The sequence below is a fragment of the Diabrotica undecimpunctata genome, chromosome 1 (assembly GCF_040954645.1).
Source record: "Diabrotica undecimpunctata isolate CICGRU chromosome 1, icDiaUnde3, whole genome shotgun sequence".
In the NCBI taxonomy this organism is placed as follows: domain Eukaryota; kingdom Metazoa; phylum Arthropoda; class Insecta; order Coleoptera; family Chrysomelidae; genus Diabrotica; species Diabrotica undecimpunctata.
The window spans coordinates 51025055-51041287 of NC_092803.1; the positions used below are offsets into that span (position 1 = coordinate 51025055).

General features: G+C 33.2%; 1 protein-coding gene and 1 pseudogene across 1 annotated transcript in view; one reads left to right on the top strand and one right to left on the bottom strand.

Annotated features, from left to right (window-relative positions):
* The window catches only part of Lis-1 (LisH and WD40 domain-containing Lis-1), a 91501-nt gene extending 80762 nt beyond the window's left edge, over window positions 1-10739 (top strand). The window contains exons 5-8 of the mRNA XM_072542362.1: window positions 288-514; window positions 1112-1365; window positions 3627-3823; window positions 8134-10739. Of these exons, the coding sequence (XP_072398463.1) occupies window positions 288-514; window positions 1112-1365; window positions 3627-3823; window positions 8134-8207 (752 nt within the window). The 3' untranslated portion in view covers window positions 8208-10739. The remainder of the gene's footprint in view (window positions 1-287; window positions 515-1111; window positions 1366-3626; window positions 3824-8133) is intronic.
* A 1717-nt stretch (window positions 10740-12456) lies between these two features.
* On the bottom strand, window positions 12457-14247 carry LOC140445704 (SCAN domain-containing protein 3-like; annotated as a pseudogene).
* Window positions 14248-16233: the final 1986 nt, after the last annotated feature.

The following is a 16233-nucleotide window of genomic DNA, read 5'->3' on the forward strand; positions in this document are numbered from 1 at the left end:
CTACATGACTGCTACTAGAAATGTGAATTAAGTAAAGACTTCCGTATTGAATATTTTTTATTTACCGGTGAAACTAGATGCAATTGCCTAGGTGCTGAATTAAAAAACATACGTTGGCGTTTAAAATTCTAACTTGCGCATATCTGACGAGATGTAACTCCAAATGTGCTTCTAGTATGATTCCACTGATCAGACATCACAAACATATTATATTATAATTTACATAATATGCTATATTTTGTAATATGTATTATGTTATATATGACTTTTATATCATTTATTTTCAGGTAAATTACTGGTATCTTGTAGCGCCGACATGAGCATCAAACTGTGGGATTTTCAACAGACGTTTGAGTGCGTGCGCACTATGTTAGGTCACGATCACAACGTTTCGAGCGTTTCATTCATGCCAGCTGGAGATTTCGTCATTTCATCTAGTAGGGATAAGACCATCAAGATGTGGGAGGTATCGACAGGGTATTGCGTTAAAACATACACAGGTCATAGGGATTGGGTGAGTATACTATTTATATTCAAATTATACGAAAAAATATTTGATTCACAGATTAACTATGGATAAAAACGGAACGGAAAACGACCACAGTGTACCAATAAACTCAAATTATTTGGTGAAGATTTACAAACAAGATCTGAAATAAATATACCTAGATATACAAAAAAAGTATTAAGGTTTCGAAAATCACAAGAACATCTGGCACATCTGAAACATCTAGCAGTATGTCTCGAATTACTAAAATGCGGATCTCCAAAACTATTACAGATGCCGAACAAGTTGTTTGGGAGATGTTTTAATGGAGAAAAGTAAAAATCACATATTTATTACTCAGCCACAAAAGACCTCTAAAACAACTCGTAAGAAAACTACAAGCTATTAGATGGATGAAATTTTATAAGACGCCAAGAATAGATAAAATGAAGAATATTGAGAAAAGAATATGTTCAACAGTGTACGCAATTGGCTTAGTTTTGATTGTTACTTCTGCAAATCTTCTGCCTTCTTATTGTAATATTTTGATATGCTTATTAACTTTTATCAGAAGTTTATATCAAAAATCCTTATAAAGCGCGAATTATATGTTTTGTTTTTTAGGTAAGAATGGTACGAGCATCACCGGACGGTTCGCTATTAGCTAGTTGCTCCAACGATCAGAGCGTCAGGATTTGGGTAGCATCGTCGAAGGAGTGTAGGACGGAGTTAAGGGCGCACGACCACGTCGTCGAGTGCATATGTTGGGCGCCGGACTCAGCAGCCGGACCCATCAACGAAGCTGCCGGAGCGGATAACAGAAAAGGAGCTCATACTGGACCTTTCCTCGCTTCGGCTTCTAGAGATAAAACAATTAGGTATGTCTAAAGAATTAATTCCGATCAGAAAAATACGAGATAATAAATGAACCCCTCTTTTGGAAAAGAGCATAAGTCACACTTTTTTAAATATCACTTTTTGGTGCCATTGTGTTTCTTAAAGCGTTTTGCATTGTTTATGTGGGGAATATCAGAAATAGCTGGTTAATTAATTTAAGTAATAAATACTGAAATGAAATGTAAATAAGAAAAACATGAATTGGCATAACTCATAAAGTAGTATAAATTCACAAGAAACGCACTTACCCTTCTGGAAATGTTGTAGATGTCAGCTAAGCGTCATGCTGGGCTGTTAGTGGTTTCGCCCCCCTTTAAGTCACCAGGTTAGCACGGCATCATGTCGGCTCTGGTTTAGCAGATTCTGGACCTTATTGTCCCCACTCTAGTCAAAATGTTTAGAGCCTGTCTTGCGATAGGGTATATTCCTTTACCCTGTAGGAAGACTAGAATCATATTTATTCCTAAACCGGGTAAATTTGATTTTACCCTTGCTAAATCGTTTCGACCAATCAGTCTCATCCTTTTTTCTAAGGGCTCTGGAGAGACTGATGGACCGTTTCATATGTAATAGAGCACTTAGGGGCAGCCGTTTGCATGCGCTTCAATACGCCTACCAGGCAGCAAAGTCATGTGAGACGGCCCGGCATCACTTTGTCTACAGCGTGGAGCGGGTGCTAGATCAAAGCAATACAGCCAAGGTATCTTTATAAGGGCACCTTTAGTTGGGCTACTTTTGATTCCATGTGTGATGCTGCGAAAAGGCATGGTGTTGGCTGCAGCTTGGTCAGATGGATCCGGGCCCTGCTTTCTCAGAGGTAGATAGCTGCGTACCGAAACGGTTGTTGCGTTTTGGGTCGGCATCTCGTGGTTGCCATCAGAGAGGAGTTTTGTCCCCCCTGCTGTGGTGCCTGGTGGTTGACAGCCTTCTTCAGCGAATGTCCGAACAAGGTATATATGCGCTAGCCTACGCCGATGACATCGCATGACATCTTCGTTGGGAATGGTGTCGGGAACAGTCACTCGGGGTTAATCCTGAGAAGACTGTTGTGTTCCGTTACTCGGAGAAGGGACATCGGACCTACCAGAGAGCTTACTTTCTATGGTAAATCTTTCAAATAGGGTCTGCAGTTAAAAATTCTACATTGGATTTTAATGGCCACTCCAAAATCTCTATACCAGATTCTTGTATGAACTCCATGGTTTCACGTTTCACGGGCAATATGAGGTCTTGCGTTATCACGTTGAAAGATCGCGTTTGAAATGGTTTGTAGGTAGGAATGTAAAACCGGTTGCGGCACTTTACCAAGATATCGTCTAGCTGTCAGAGTGCCATTAATAAAAACTAGAGGTGATCTGCTTCCCAAACATAGAGCACCCCATACCATAATGCATAATGTATGACGTTCAACAGCCAAGTCTATATTTCGTCTCTCACCTTAAAAATGTCTTATTCTTATGCGCCCATCTGAGCCACCCAAACAAAACCTATGTAGATTCATCACTGAAGTATACAAAATTCCATTAGCCATTTCAGTTTTACTGAGCTCTGCACCGTTCTAAGCATTGGGCCTTATGCTGTGGTATGCCTGGTGTGGTGCCTGTTTGTTTGCCCCGTCTTCTTATTCCCACCGGCTGCGCTGTTAAAATCTTTTTTTATCATGTTCAATTCCGTGGCCCGGGATACTGTCCTGCCCACTGCAGACAGTTTCGGTTGATTATAGTGGTAATATCTTTTCCACCCAACTTATGCTTGTAGATATTCTGCAGTTCAAAGTTATATCTACCCCTTCATATTCCGTTTTCACTCCACTTCTGTAGCCTTCTTATTTCTCCAACAAGCCATTCATTATTATATTTCTTTTAACTGCCCTAAATATTTATGTACATCATAAGTAAAGGATTTATCGTTCAATTTCATTAGAATTTTTCTTTTACCCAATCAAGCTCTCTTCCTTCCATTTCATCTATTCTACTTTAACTGTATTGATCGCGTCTCATAGAAAGATCATAGAAAAATAATTAAAAAAGAAATATTGCAGATTAACAAACATCTTGTTCTTTTTTTTATTCAATTTAATGGTGACTATTTCAGTGTATAACATCTCATAAGAAAATCATAACCATATTTAATTTTTTGTTTTGGCAATTCTTTCTCACACATCAAAAACTTTCACCTATAAACTAGAAATTATTTTTTTCACTTTTTTTGTTTTATACTATTAAATTGTTTTAATTTTTAGGATATGGGATGTTGGAGCTGGCATTGCTCTATTCGTCTTAACGGGACACGACAACTGGGTCCGAGGAGTAGTATTTCATCCAGGAGGCAAATTTTTGGTCTCTGCTAGCGATGACAAAACACTTAGGGTATGGGATCTGAGAAATAAACGTTGCATGAAGACACTGGATGCACACAAACATTTTTGCACATCTGTGGGTAAGTTTTCAAAGTCATTGTACTTACTGTATCTGTATCACTTACTGATACTTCATTCACAGCTCATTCAAATGCTTGAAGTGGTATATGCATAAGTATGTATAAAAGATAAATATAAAAATTTTTCTAATCCATTAAATATATTTATAATAATAATGTGACTAATCTCATTTTACTGCTAATAAAGCAATTTAGAAATTAGAGCAGGGTAGGTTGTTATTTTTGGGTCTTAGAGTATAAAAAAAAGATAATATAGCCAGTGTTATGATTATGATTCTTGTTCTTTCGCAAAGTACTAATTTTATTCAAATTGAGTGGACTTTATGCTGTGAAAAAGTGATTAATAACAAAAAACATGAAAAGAAAATCGTAAACCTTGTTAACGAAGCACTGAAGTAATATTATATAGTTTTTCTATTTTACAAGAGAAAGTTCATAAACAGTTTTAAGAAAGTATAACACATTTAAAATACAGTTCAACAAGCGATAACTGGCACGTCATCTACGTACAAATAGAAAAAAAAAACTTTTCAAAGAGATATATGGAAACTACAATACCATCTGTAAAAGAATTTTCAAAAAAAAAATTAAAAAGGATAGGAAAAAATACAATATCACAACATTTAAAACATCCAACACACTAAGATCTATTTTATCCAAAACCAAACCTAACAATATACAGGAAAGATCAAAGAACTGCATTTATAAAATACCTTACCTTCTTCTTCCTGCTTGTATGTAAGCTTTAAAGCATGTTTCTTCTTCAATATTAGCCTCCTATTATCGCACCATCTTTTTCTTAGCCTGCCAATACTTCTTCGTCCATTTGGTGACTTATTTCATGCTATTCATACTATCATATTCTCTGCCATTCTACTAATTTGTTCTTTCCACTCATGTTTCCGTTTTGTCACTCGTGTTTCCACCGTGTATGTTAATATTGGTCTAATTGCTGCTTTATAGATTCTTGTTTTTGTGCCTTGTCTTAAGTGTTTTGTTCTTCCAGATTGTGTCATTAAGAGATCCCGCCGCTTTACTTGCTTTTAAGCTTTGTTGTCTTACTTCTTGTTCAACATCTCCGTAACTAGTTATATCTATTCCCAGATATTTAACGTTGCTTCCTGCTTTATTATTTTCCCATCAATTTCGATTTTACATCGTAGTGGGTATTTAGATGTTGTCATACATTTGGTTTTTTGATATTATCATATTGTATTTCTTGGCTGTTAAATATAAGATATGTAAATATAAATATGTAAAATACCTTGTGTATGTATTAATTTTTATCTGGGTGAAACTTCGAGACCACAAGGTGTTACACAAACGAACATAAATCATACATTAAAACAGAGATTTTGATAGATCTTAGACATGCAAACATGCTTAGGAAATTTATCAAATTCTGTAGCAAACTCATCAATAGAATTCAACAAGATCTGGTTACAAACATGCAAACACTAATGAGTTATTAACAGGTCAAAGGTACATCATGTATAAAGAACTAATATACACAGAACTAACAACAAGAAAGATCAGAATTTGACATCAACCTGGGGTATAACAACACCTCTCAAGACTGTTAGCTTTAAAAGTATATGACTATTGCCTCCAGTACTGTGAGTGTAACTGTCAAAATTTTAAAGGTTATACTTTATAGGTTAAATCAATTTTTTGAAAACGATTTCAGGATTAAAAATTGAAACGTCAAAACAAAAAAAAAATATAATTTTTATTACAATTAATTGTGGTTTATTTCCATGTATCATGTAGTATGCAATATTTAGTTAAAAAATTTACCCAAAACATCCGTTAATCCGAAAGTAAGTTTTTCTATTTACAAATATATATGTTCTTTTTAGATACCACACGTTTTGTTAAATCATTTGAGCAGCACTTTTGGTCATGTTACCATAATTGTTGGGACCAGTATATAAATTTTTAAATATTTAATTATTTAATTAAGATTACATCGATTTTTTGATAATGTATTACAGTCGAACCTCCTAAGTTGAACATCAAGGGAGATGCCAAAAAATTCGAGTTTTCCACCTGTGGAGTATATCGACTTATGCGAATTTTGATTTGACATAAATTCATTCTTATTAATTTTGAGTTAGAGAGGTGAAATAAATATAAATTCAAGTTACAGAGATAACAAACATGTTTATTTATTATAAACCAACATTATTTCAAAACTTTTTTAAAATAACAAAATATGGCATTAATAAAACTCTACTTTTTTTTCGCTCTACAAAGTTCGGTTGCTCTCTATCTACTCGTACAGCATCGTCTAAGTTATAAAGAGCAGAAAATTCTTGTTCATTAGAGTTGCTGGTATGCTCTATAAAATTCCGTAAAGTATTCAACGTTTTTTTGGCTCTTTGTTGGAAACCCATGGAGCGCATGTAATATTATTCTAGTCTTCTATATCATCTAAACCATTAGTATCGGTTTTCTGAGCTATTGAATCGATAATTTCGTCATCGGATAATCTCCCAGCAGTCACACCACCATCATCGTAGGTAACAAAGTCCTCAAAGGATATACCTGATTCAGACACCACTGTATTCCATTCTGTAGGAGGTGAAATAGAAGTATATCCTCGAGGTGAGCTTCTCTTGACGAAGATGGAAAACCACAGTGTACGTAACAGCTTTTATAGTAGTCCTAGTTACGTTTTTCTGGCTTATAATACATCCATAGTAAAATTCTTTGTTTCTTCCATATTATCCAATATTTTCTGACAACTTCTTTTCGACATAATACATTGATCCATAGGTTGTATTTTTGATGTGTGGTCTTGACTTTCAGATATTGGATTTTAACTGCTTTCGTTTCAAGTTTTTATGGGCTGTACAATTAACAACCAATAACAAGGATTTTCTTTTTTATTTGGCCATTTTCTTATCAATTTTAATGAGCCAGTTTTTGAAAATTGCTGAAGTGATCTATGTTTTTGTATCATACTTCATATTTCAAAGGTAGCGGTTGACATCTTAAAAAATCACGGGGTTTTTAGATTTACCGATGACGAATGGTGAGAGTTTTTCTGTGTCGGTGACATATTTGATGCTAGCAAAATACTCGAAACATTCCTTGCTATGCTTCCTACCATGGCATTTATCATTTTTAAAAGTTGGGGTCTTATCAGAAAAACATTTAAAAAAGAATTCCGTTTTTATAGCAGAAGATAATCAGGTTCCTAACCCTGTAACACATCTTGAAATTCACTTTTCCATTTGTTACAGGTTTCAATGGTGACACTTGCACTTTCACCACAATCTTTTTCAAAGCGAGTTCATGTCTTGTTTTGAATTTTTTTAGCCATCAATTACTTACTGGACCTGAAATTAGCAACTCTCAATGATTTAGAGTATATTTCGGTTTTGTCTTGTAACAGTAGTCTACTAACACTGATATTTTGGCTATAACACTGCTCTAACCATTTATGTAAGCACACCTCCGAGCTGGAAAATTCATCTTAATAAAAAAAAACCTCAATTTTTTTGCAGATTTGGATTCCTTATGTAAAAATAAATATCTTTTATTCAAAACATTTTTTCGAATTGGTAATAGATGGCGCTATAATCGTAAAAAACGATTTATCCTTGTACCGTAGGAAAATTATGAAAACAGTCTAATATCTCGAGAAATGCACTGTTAAATGAGAAACCAAAAAGTATGTTTTTCATATTTTTCAAAAATTTATTGAATGACACCAAACGCGACTCCCCACGTCTACCCCCTGGGGTGAGAGGGGAGACAACTTTGAAATATTAAATAGAAACCCCATTTTTATTGAAGATTCATATTCTACGTAAAAAACTGTATTCACGGCCATAAATATTTGTTTGCAGACTTCTCATACTGTACTGACTTCTGATTGTATTTGGTTTTTTTTTTGCAATTACAGTACCTCCAAAGGATGCTGAGAAAATCAGTGTTGAACTCCCCAAATCCCTCTTGCTACGCTCGTGTTGTATACTCCTAAATTGTTTTGTAAGAAATAATGGTGTCATTAAATTGTCGGCATTAAAATAATTAAAGTCGATAACTTATTTCTCTTCGAACTAAAGCAGTAATAACTTTCAAATAATCGAGTTGAGGTCGAGTTGTAAAATAAAACATTAAGATACAGAGGTCCAATATTTAATTTTTCGAGTAATAGAGGGAAAAGATGTACCACATACCAAATAGAATTATTATATTAAGAATTTTTATATTTATTGTTTATTATTGTATGCATATTTTTTATTTTTTTATTATTTGACTAAGTTTATTTATAATTTTATATAATTCTTGTGTTTCAGATTTCCACAAAGCGCTCCCCTACGTTATATCGGGCAGTGTAGATCAATCTGTGAAAGTGTGGGAATGTCGCTAAGATGTACGTCGCTCTATTCTTCAATAATTTTCCAAGCGGGTCGGAACAATAATGTTCTGAAATTAAGAAAAAGACAGTAGTTCAGTGCGTGCAAGTAGAAAACTGTTTTACTTAAGTCACACCACGTTTTACGTGCCTGGTTTTTACATGATATGTCTTACGATCAGTTATGTCCAGGTACTTGAAGATTATTTCCTCATCCTAAGTTTTCATTTAAAAAAATTAAAACGTTTATTTAAGAGATAACTTATATATTTTTTTTGTTATTTTTAATCGATCGCTCTAGAAGTTTCACGTCCTAGATTTTACTGTGTTAGATGAATTTTTTAACGGATTAATTATTATTGTATAACTCTTACGTTTCTATGTGATATTCCGGTGGAATTTTTAGAGCATAAATTAGCTTATATTTAAAGGTAGATGCTTCTTAGGGATAACTCACAAACAAATTCATGAGTAGCTAATCCAGTCATTTTAGGTACGCGCAGAAATGTGGTTTTTTTCGGCACTGATTACGACAGCCATCCCATTACACGTACTACACATACAGGAGAGCGAACGTCATATTTCTGCCGAACAGTATTTTTAACCAACATTGTTCAATACGGTGTAAAATCGATTTTTGTCCAACTAAACAAAAAATAGGTTATCTACTAGTCATAAAACTGACAGAAAAATGTGAACTACTTTTTTGAAATGTCAATGTTGCATTGTTTCTATTGTTTTCAAAAGAAAAAAATATTAACCATTGATGTACAAAAATAAAATAAGCTGTAATAATATCGTAATAGCTGTAATAATATTTGTATGGCATATTTTATCATATGGCATATGGTATATTTTATTTAAGTTCATATCTTTAGAAACAATTAATTATAAATGGCGACAACTCTGCACTGCAAAGTATGTCTGTAGTGTATGGGTGCGTTGTTATTTCGCTTACTGTTACTTCTTTGTTACTTACAAATTGCAACAGATACGAAATATGATCCTTTACGACTACAACATAAAGCACAATATTCGAGAATTGCTGCTAATTATGATAGTTGGAGATATCCAAACAGTGGATTATTTCATATTTGATCCAGAAAGAGGTTTCGCTAAATTTAAAACTTTAGACTCTCAAAACGGGGAGAAAAATTTAAAATTGAATTTTTATCATCAATTATTTATTTAAAACAAATATTTATCATCTAATTAAGACTTCAAGGACCAGCATACATTATTAACAATACATTTATGAAAGAAAACTAAACCTGAACAATTCCTGTTCATCAAAGACTTTTGAGCCATCTAATGAAAATTTGGATATTATTCAAGACACATGGAGCCTTTCTAAAGCTCTCCACTACTTATAAAACTTCGTAAGTCCTTAGCAAATTATATTCACTAGACCGTTATATTATTTTAGGATAGTTTGTTGGCCTTTATTTAACTCATAAACTTTAAGCAATTCCTAGTGTGGCCATCCCTAAAAGACCTTATTGAAAATTGGATTACTATATCGATGTAGTAAGATATGTTATCAATGCGCTTAGATGAAGAATGTCTTTCCCATCCGCTAGACTCTTACGAAAGGGGTATATTAATCTGATAGCATTACTCTATAAAATCGTCATTAACTTGTTTGTAATGTTAAGGACAAAAATCGATTTCGACCATACTACAACATTCTGAAAACTATTATTATTAAAAGTTACACTTATGTACGTAGAACTTAGCACAGCTAACTTAGCAAAAGCTAGTGTTTTTTATCAGTTATGTGACAAATTGTTGTTGTTAGTTAAATACTCGTGTCTCTGTTTTTCACTTACTTTCTTTGTTTTATTTCGATTATCACTAAAATAATTTAAACCTTCATTTTTCGGTCTCTTTTATTTTAACTGTCGATTTTGAGTTTTAACTTTTGTTGTTCATTTTTTTAAATAGTATTCTGGCTCCGCGATTTACGTTCATCTTTTGAGGACGTCACTTTCTTCATACGAATAATTATAAGAAATATTTTTTAATTAATAATTCACATAAACAAAAATAATTTAAGTAAAACTTTTTTACATTATAATAAAGCACTTTTGCCTAGCAAAACTAAATAAAGGCATTATTTACTACTTTTTACAGTCTTCAACGGGAAGAATACAATCTAATGAGGGAAAAATTGTAAATTGAAAGCTGTTTTTAGATGTTTTTTCATATTTTTGATGCAATAGAACTGCTTTCAAAAAAATAATAGTGTACTAAAACAGAAAAAATGTGTTTTTTCGCTTTTTTAAGTAGAGATTATATCACAGTTGTTGGTTTTCCTATTCGATTGTCAGAATAATTGTTTTGATCAAAGTATATATCATCAATTAAAAACATAGTAATGTCCTCAAGAGATCGACACTTTTACTCTGCTTGCTTAAATCTGCATGTGCACAATCGTTTATATAACCTCTCATGTACTTTACATGCATATAATTAATATTGTACTCTTTAATAGAAGTTGTGAATACTTGTCTGTATATATTTAAAAATAAAGTCTCTTCCCAATTAGTTGTGTCTATTCCTTTTTTTTAATTGTATGTTCATATAACAAACTTGACAAAAAATTGTTGGGTATTAATGAAAATTGCATAAGATGTTAATTATGAAACAGTGTTATAGGCGTAACGATACTCAGATCTAAAAATTACTCAAAAACTCTTGTAAACATAAGTAAAGTTAAACTAATAAATATGGGAAATAAAGAGATTTTCACATACCATTCTAGAAGATTGGACTCCAAGAAACAAATGAACATGCGTGATGTGGCAATTGAATAACCGGATTAGTGCTGCTTAAAATACTTTAAAAGCGCTTAAAAATGTTTTTCCTATATTCAGTCAATTGATGATTAGTAAATGTGCTTACGCCTATCTTTTAGCCAAAGAAGAACTAAAATTATTATATACTCTAACTCAGAAGGATGAAAGACTTTTGGGAATATTCAAGCGTAAAATACTCCGCCAAATATTTGGAGCTATAAACGACCAAGGGCAGTGGCGCAAAAGTCTTTAATGAACCAAATGTCGTAACGTTCATTAAAACAGCCACTCAGATGGGCTGGAGACAAAATACGAATGCCAGACAATACGATTGCTAAAAAGCTAACGACAGGAACACCTATAGGCAGAAGAAGCAGAGCCGACTGTGAATTAGGTGGTTAGATGGAGTTAAGATCGACGCAACACGTCGCCAGAAACCGAAGATAATGGCGACGAATCTTAGAACAGGCCAGGGATAATCCAGCCATAATCTTTTAGGCAATCAGAACTGGAATTTTAGAACCCGTTGTCCATTACAAAGCTAACGGTAGCCTTTAGACGGCGAAAAAACATGAGTGCGGGAATTAAAAAAAAAACGTCTTTACGCAAATCGTCTATATTTTTTTTATTAAAGGAAAGTATATTAATTTCTTTCGTAGTCAACGATATTATTAGAAGGAAGGAAATGAATAATCCATTTAAACCGAAAATCGGTTTTGATCAGCCCTGAAAACCTAGCAAATTCAAGGTTTTTTTTCCAAAAAACTACAAAAATTGTACTCTTTAAAATATATATTAATTAGTAATCTAGGATATCAATAAAATCTAGGATAGAGAAAGCAAGATCTGCATTTCAAAAAATGGCTAAACTATTCAAATGCCACGATTTATCAGTATCCATAAAAATCAGGTGACTACGATGTTATATCTTTCCTATACTGTTGTACGGAGTTGAGTCGTGGACTCGCACAGATGCTACCTGTAAGAAAATTGAGGCTTTCGAAATGTGGCTTTATCGTAGAATCCTGAAGATATCCTATACCGACCACGTAACACGTTACAAAAATAAGCCAAAATTGTTGGGATACATCTGCTCCCCATGGTATTTTGTGTAAGTTTTTGACCATGGGTTTATGAAGGTTAACTAATTACATAGTTAAATAGCTTAAAACAGTGGTTCCCAACCTTTTTCGGCCTACCGCCCATTTTTCCAAAAACAAAATACTTAACGCCCCCCTTAAAAAACTCTTCCATTCTTAAAATTAGTAACGCACTTTCATTCACAATTGTTTTACCTTTTTTGGGTCAAAGGCTACCTTAAATATGATTCGACGGCCCCTTAACTAATCAAAGCAACAACAAATTAAAAAAAAAATGTTTTATTCAAAAATACAGTATTCATGTATTGATCAAACTTTAACTTAAATACATATCATAAAAAACAATATAATAATAATATAACATTTTTAATGAGAAGGCTGAGCTTGATGTAATGATAGTAATCTGTCAATATTTGGTTCCATACTTGTCATCAGCAATCTTAAATCACCGCGCTTCACTATGGACAGTCTATTTCTCTTCTTTGTTAATAAATTGTTGACTATGCTAAATCCTCTTTCGGCTAAATACGATGAAGGAAAGGCAATGAAAAACTTTGATGCAGCCCATAAAGCTGGATATAATACTGAAATTTGACATTGCAGCCAAAATTCTTGATATCCATTTTTAAATTTCACTTTTAACTCTTCATTTGTTGACAATTCTATCAATTCCTCCTGTAGTGATAATTCTGCTGTTTCTAAACTTGACAACGGTTCTAGCACCCAATCTGGAATAATAAGACCAAGGATATCCTGAAATCTATTCCTAAAATCTTCTTGAAGTGCTTCCAAGTGCTGGCAATATACCAGAATGTCTTCATCATTTGTCTCTACAGAGGAAAGATTTTGAAACTGATGAAATTGTCTCCGACCCAAATTTTGCCTATACAAATTAAGTTTTGACACGAACGAGAAAATAGTTCCTTTTGCTTTGATCAAATTCAAATTATCACCTTGTAGCTGTAGGTTTGTTTCATTAAATTTATCGTATAAATCAGTTAAATAAGCAATATCGCCCTTAAATTTTAATAAATTGTCTCTCAAAGAATCATCTTTGCTTTCAAAAAACTCTAAAACTGAGTCAAAGAGATCATAAAATCTTTTTAGACAGGTACCCTTCGAAAGCCATCGAACTTCTGTGTGCAACAATAAACAATTAAAATTCTCGTCGTTTTCATCACACAGTTTTCTAAACAATCTATCATTGAAAGCACTGCTCCGGATCTTGTTAACTGCAGTAATTACATATTGTAGTGAACAATGAAGGCGATCACTAAAATTTTTTGCAACTAAATGCTGTCTGTGAATTACACAATGCACGGCGAGTATATTTGGTACCGCTTTTTTCAAATATGCTATCAGTCCGCGGTGTCGTCCAACCATTGCCGGAGCACCATCTGTAGCAACAGTTATGACATTTTCCAGAGGTATACCTTTATCTGTAAAATAGTGTTCCAGAACATCAAATATCGATTTGCCTTTAGTATCTGTTTCCAGTGTTCTTACAAATAACAGTTCTTGACAGATTTTTTCACTTTTTATGAAGCGAACGTACGCAAGAAATAAAGACTCATTGTTTGGCAGAGTTGATTCATCAAGCTGTAAAGAAAACTCAGTAGTCTTTAAATAATCAGTTAGAGAACGCTCCACATCCTCAGACATTTCGTCAATTCGTCTCTGTACCGTATTATTGCTTAATGGAATTTTTTTTAATAATATCAGATGCCGGCTGGTGCAGTACAGTCCGCAAAACTTCACTTACAGCTGGCAGTATTAATTCTTCGCCAATAGTATGGGGTTTTCCTGATTTAGCTATAAGTAAGGAAATGTTATAAGAAGCACGTAGCCCATCATCGTCTTGCTTCGATGCTGCTGAAAAGATACTAGCTAAAGTTGGACGTTTGAAATGTTGTTTTTTGAGTATTTCAAAATATGATAAATTTCTGTCTTTTCTGTCGGTATGTATTTTGGTCAAATGTTCTTGTAATCGTGAAGGTTTCATGGCTTCATTTGAGCAAACTCTCTGGCAAATTAAACACATTGGTAATGTCTTATTAGAAGGCGACTGAATAAAACCATACTTCAAATATTCGACATTGTATTGTCTGCACTTTTTCTTTGGATCGGACATACTGTAGGTATATCTGTAAAAATAAATATGCTGTAGCCACCGCTTTGATAATTTTAAATAATAAACTTTTAAAAATTTTTTTAGTTAGCAAAATCAATATTTCAGAGTGGCGGAATATCCAAGCAAGTAGTCGAGAAATTTAAAACATGCCACAAGTAAATAAATATACACTGAGAGAAGAATTTGAGGAAAAATTACAAAACAACTTATTAAAAATTACCATACTGTACACATATTATAAAAATAACTTTATATTCAGTAAATAGTTTATTTTTGGCAGTCTATGATCAGTATAGTAAATTTTATTAAGATTTTTTGTACTTTTTCCCCAATTCTTCTCTCAGTGTAGGCAGGTAATAATTAACTTTTTACTTTGATCCAGTTTGTGCAAGTTGATACTTTTTGAATATGTTACAATAACTATACATATAAGGAAACAAATTTAGATTTATTACATTTTTACAAATACCTCGTAAATTACGATAGGGAAAAATAATAAAGAATTATAGTAAGTGATATAAATGCCACGTAGATACTTACCTTTGTGACAAATATGTATTACAATAAAATATATTTCTAATAAATGCACTGCAACTTTCTGCAAATAACACACAGAAAATTCACCACCCTGCTTTAGCGAAACAATCTCGAATGATTAAGTTATGCCTGACCATGCCGCTGCGCGAAGGAGGAGCCAAAATTCACTTAAAACAGAAAGGTTCTACTGGAAGTGGAATTATACTAACCAAACTGAAACGTTCTACGTTCGACTGCAACGTCGAAATTGTTGCAGTGTTGGACTGAGTGATAAATAAAAAATTGCACGGTGCATAACCAAAATGCATTTTGTGCATTTCGTTTATATTTTCGGATTGTTAGAAGCAAAGAGTTACTTTAGGGGGGCGGCAGCTATTCCTCAACGCCCCCCAAATTTTCCTTGGACCCAAAAAGCCCCCTTATCTCTCTTCAACGCCCATCGGTGGGCGGTACCGCCCCCGTTGGGAACCACTGGCTTAAAATAATCCTTATCCTTGTTTTTCGGCTCCTTTAAATCACGAATCTTTGCTTGTCTCCAATGCTCTTCCTGATAAATTTTGAAACCAATATTGGTAATAGATTATATCGTCGGTATACTGCGAAAACCAGGTAAATGTTGAAATACCGAAATCGAGAAAAAACGTTTTTAAAGTTTAGTTTTTTATTGTGAATTAAGCAGTCAGCTTGTTTTTGATATTAGGTATTCTAGTGAATGATGCATATATCTGAAATGATATTCTATCATTAGTTTGAAAAAGTTGAGACACCTATCTGAGTAATCCTAAATTTAAGTTGGAAATGCTATCACTTACCTGGTTTTACCTGTAAATCTAAATAAATCAGTTACTCTTCAAATAACATATTTAACACAAATATAATAAACCAATTATAATATTTTCCAGTTTTGTGATTCAAGATATGAGGCTTTTACTAGGTAATAGCAATGTTTTAAGGTATTAGTCGATATTTATGACATTTAACTGGTTTTTTCCTGAAAATTTTATTAACAGCTGTGTGTAGTTATAGTTATTATTTATATGAATGATAGGCAGTTTTATAGAAAAAACAAATTTATTTCGAATATAATAATAACAATATTATATATTATAATAATAACAATATTATTATGAGGCTTCCTCGTCCGATTCGTCACTGAAAGCAGGCTCTGGCAAGATATCTGTTACATTATTTTCCGTTTTCAAATTACGATACCACCCTTGATATTCCTCCGGTATCACTCCCTTATCACATAGCTGTACCAAATTTCTCTTTTTTACTATGCTAATTGGCAAATGTTCATCATAAAGTCCTTCAAGATTGGTTGTTTGTATTAGTTGATAACTTGGCTTGCTTTTTTCTTGTTGACTGCCGTGCAGTATCAGTAAGGAAATAATTCAAACTTGTTGACATGTCATAATTAAAATGATTCTGTTTGTCTCTCCTTTCACGAATCTCATTCTTTTTATCTTCAACCA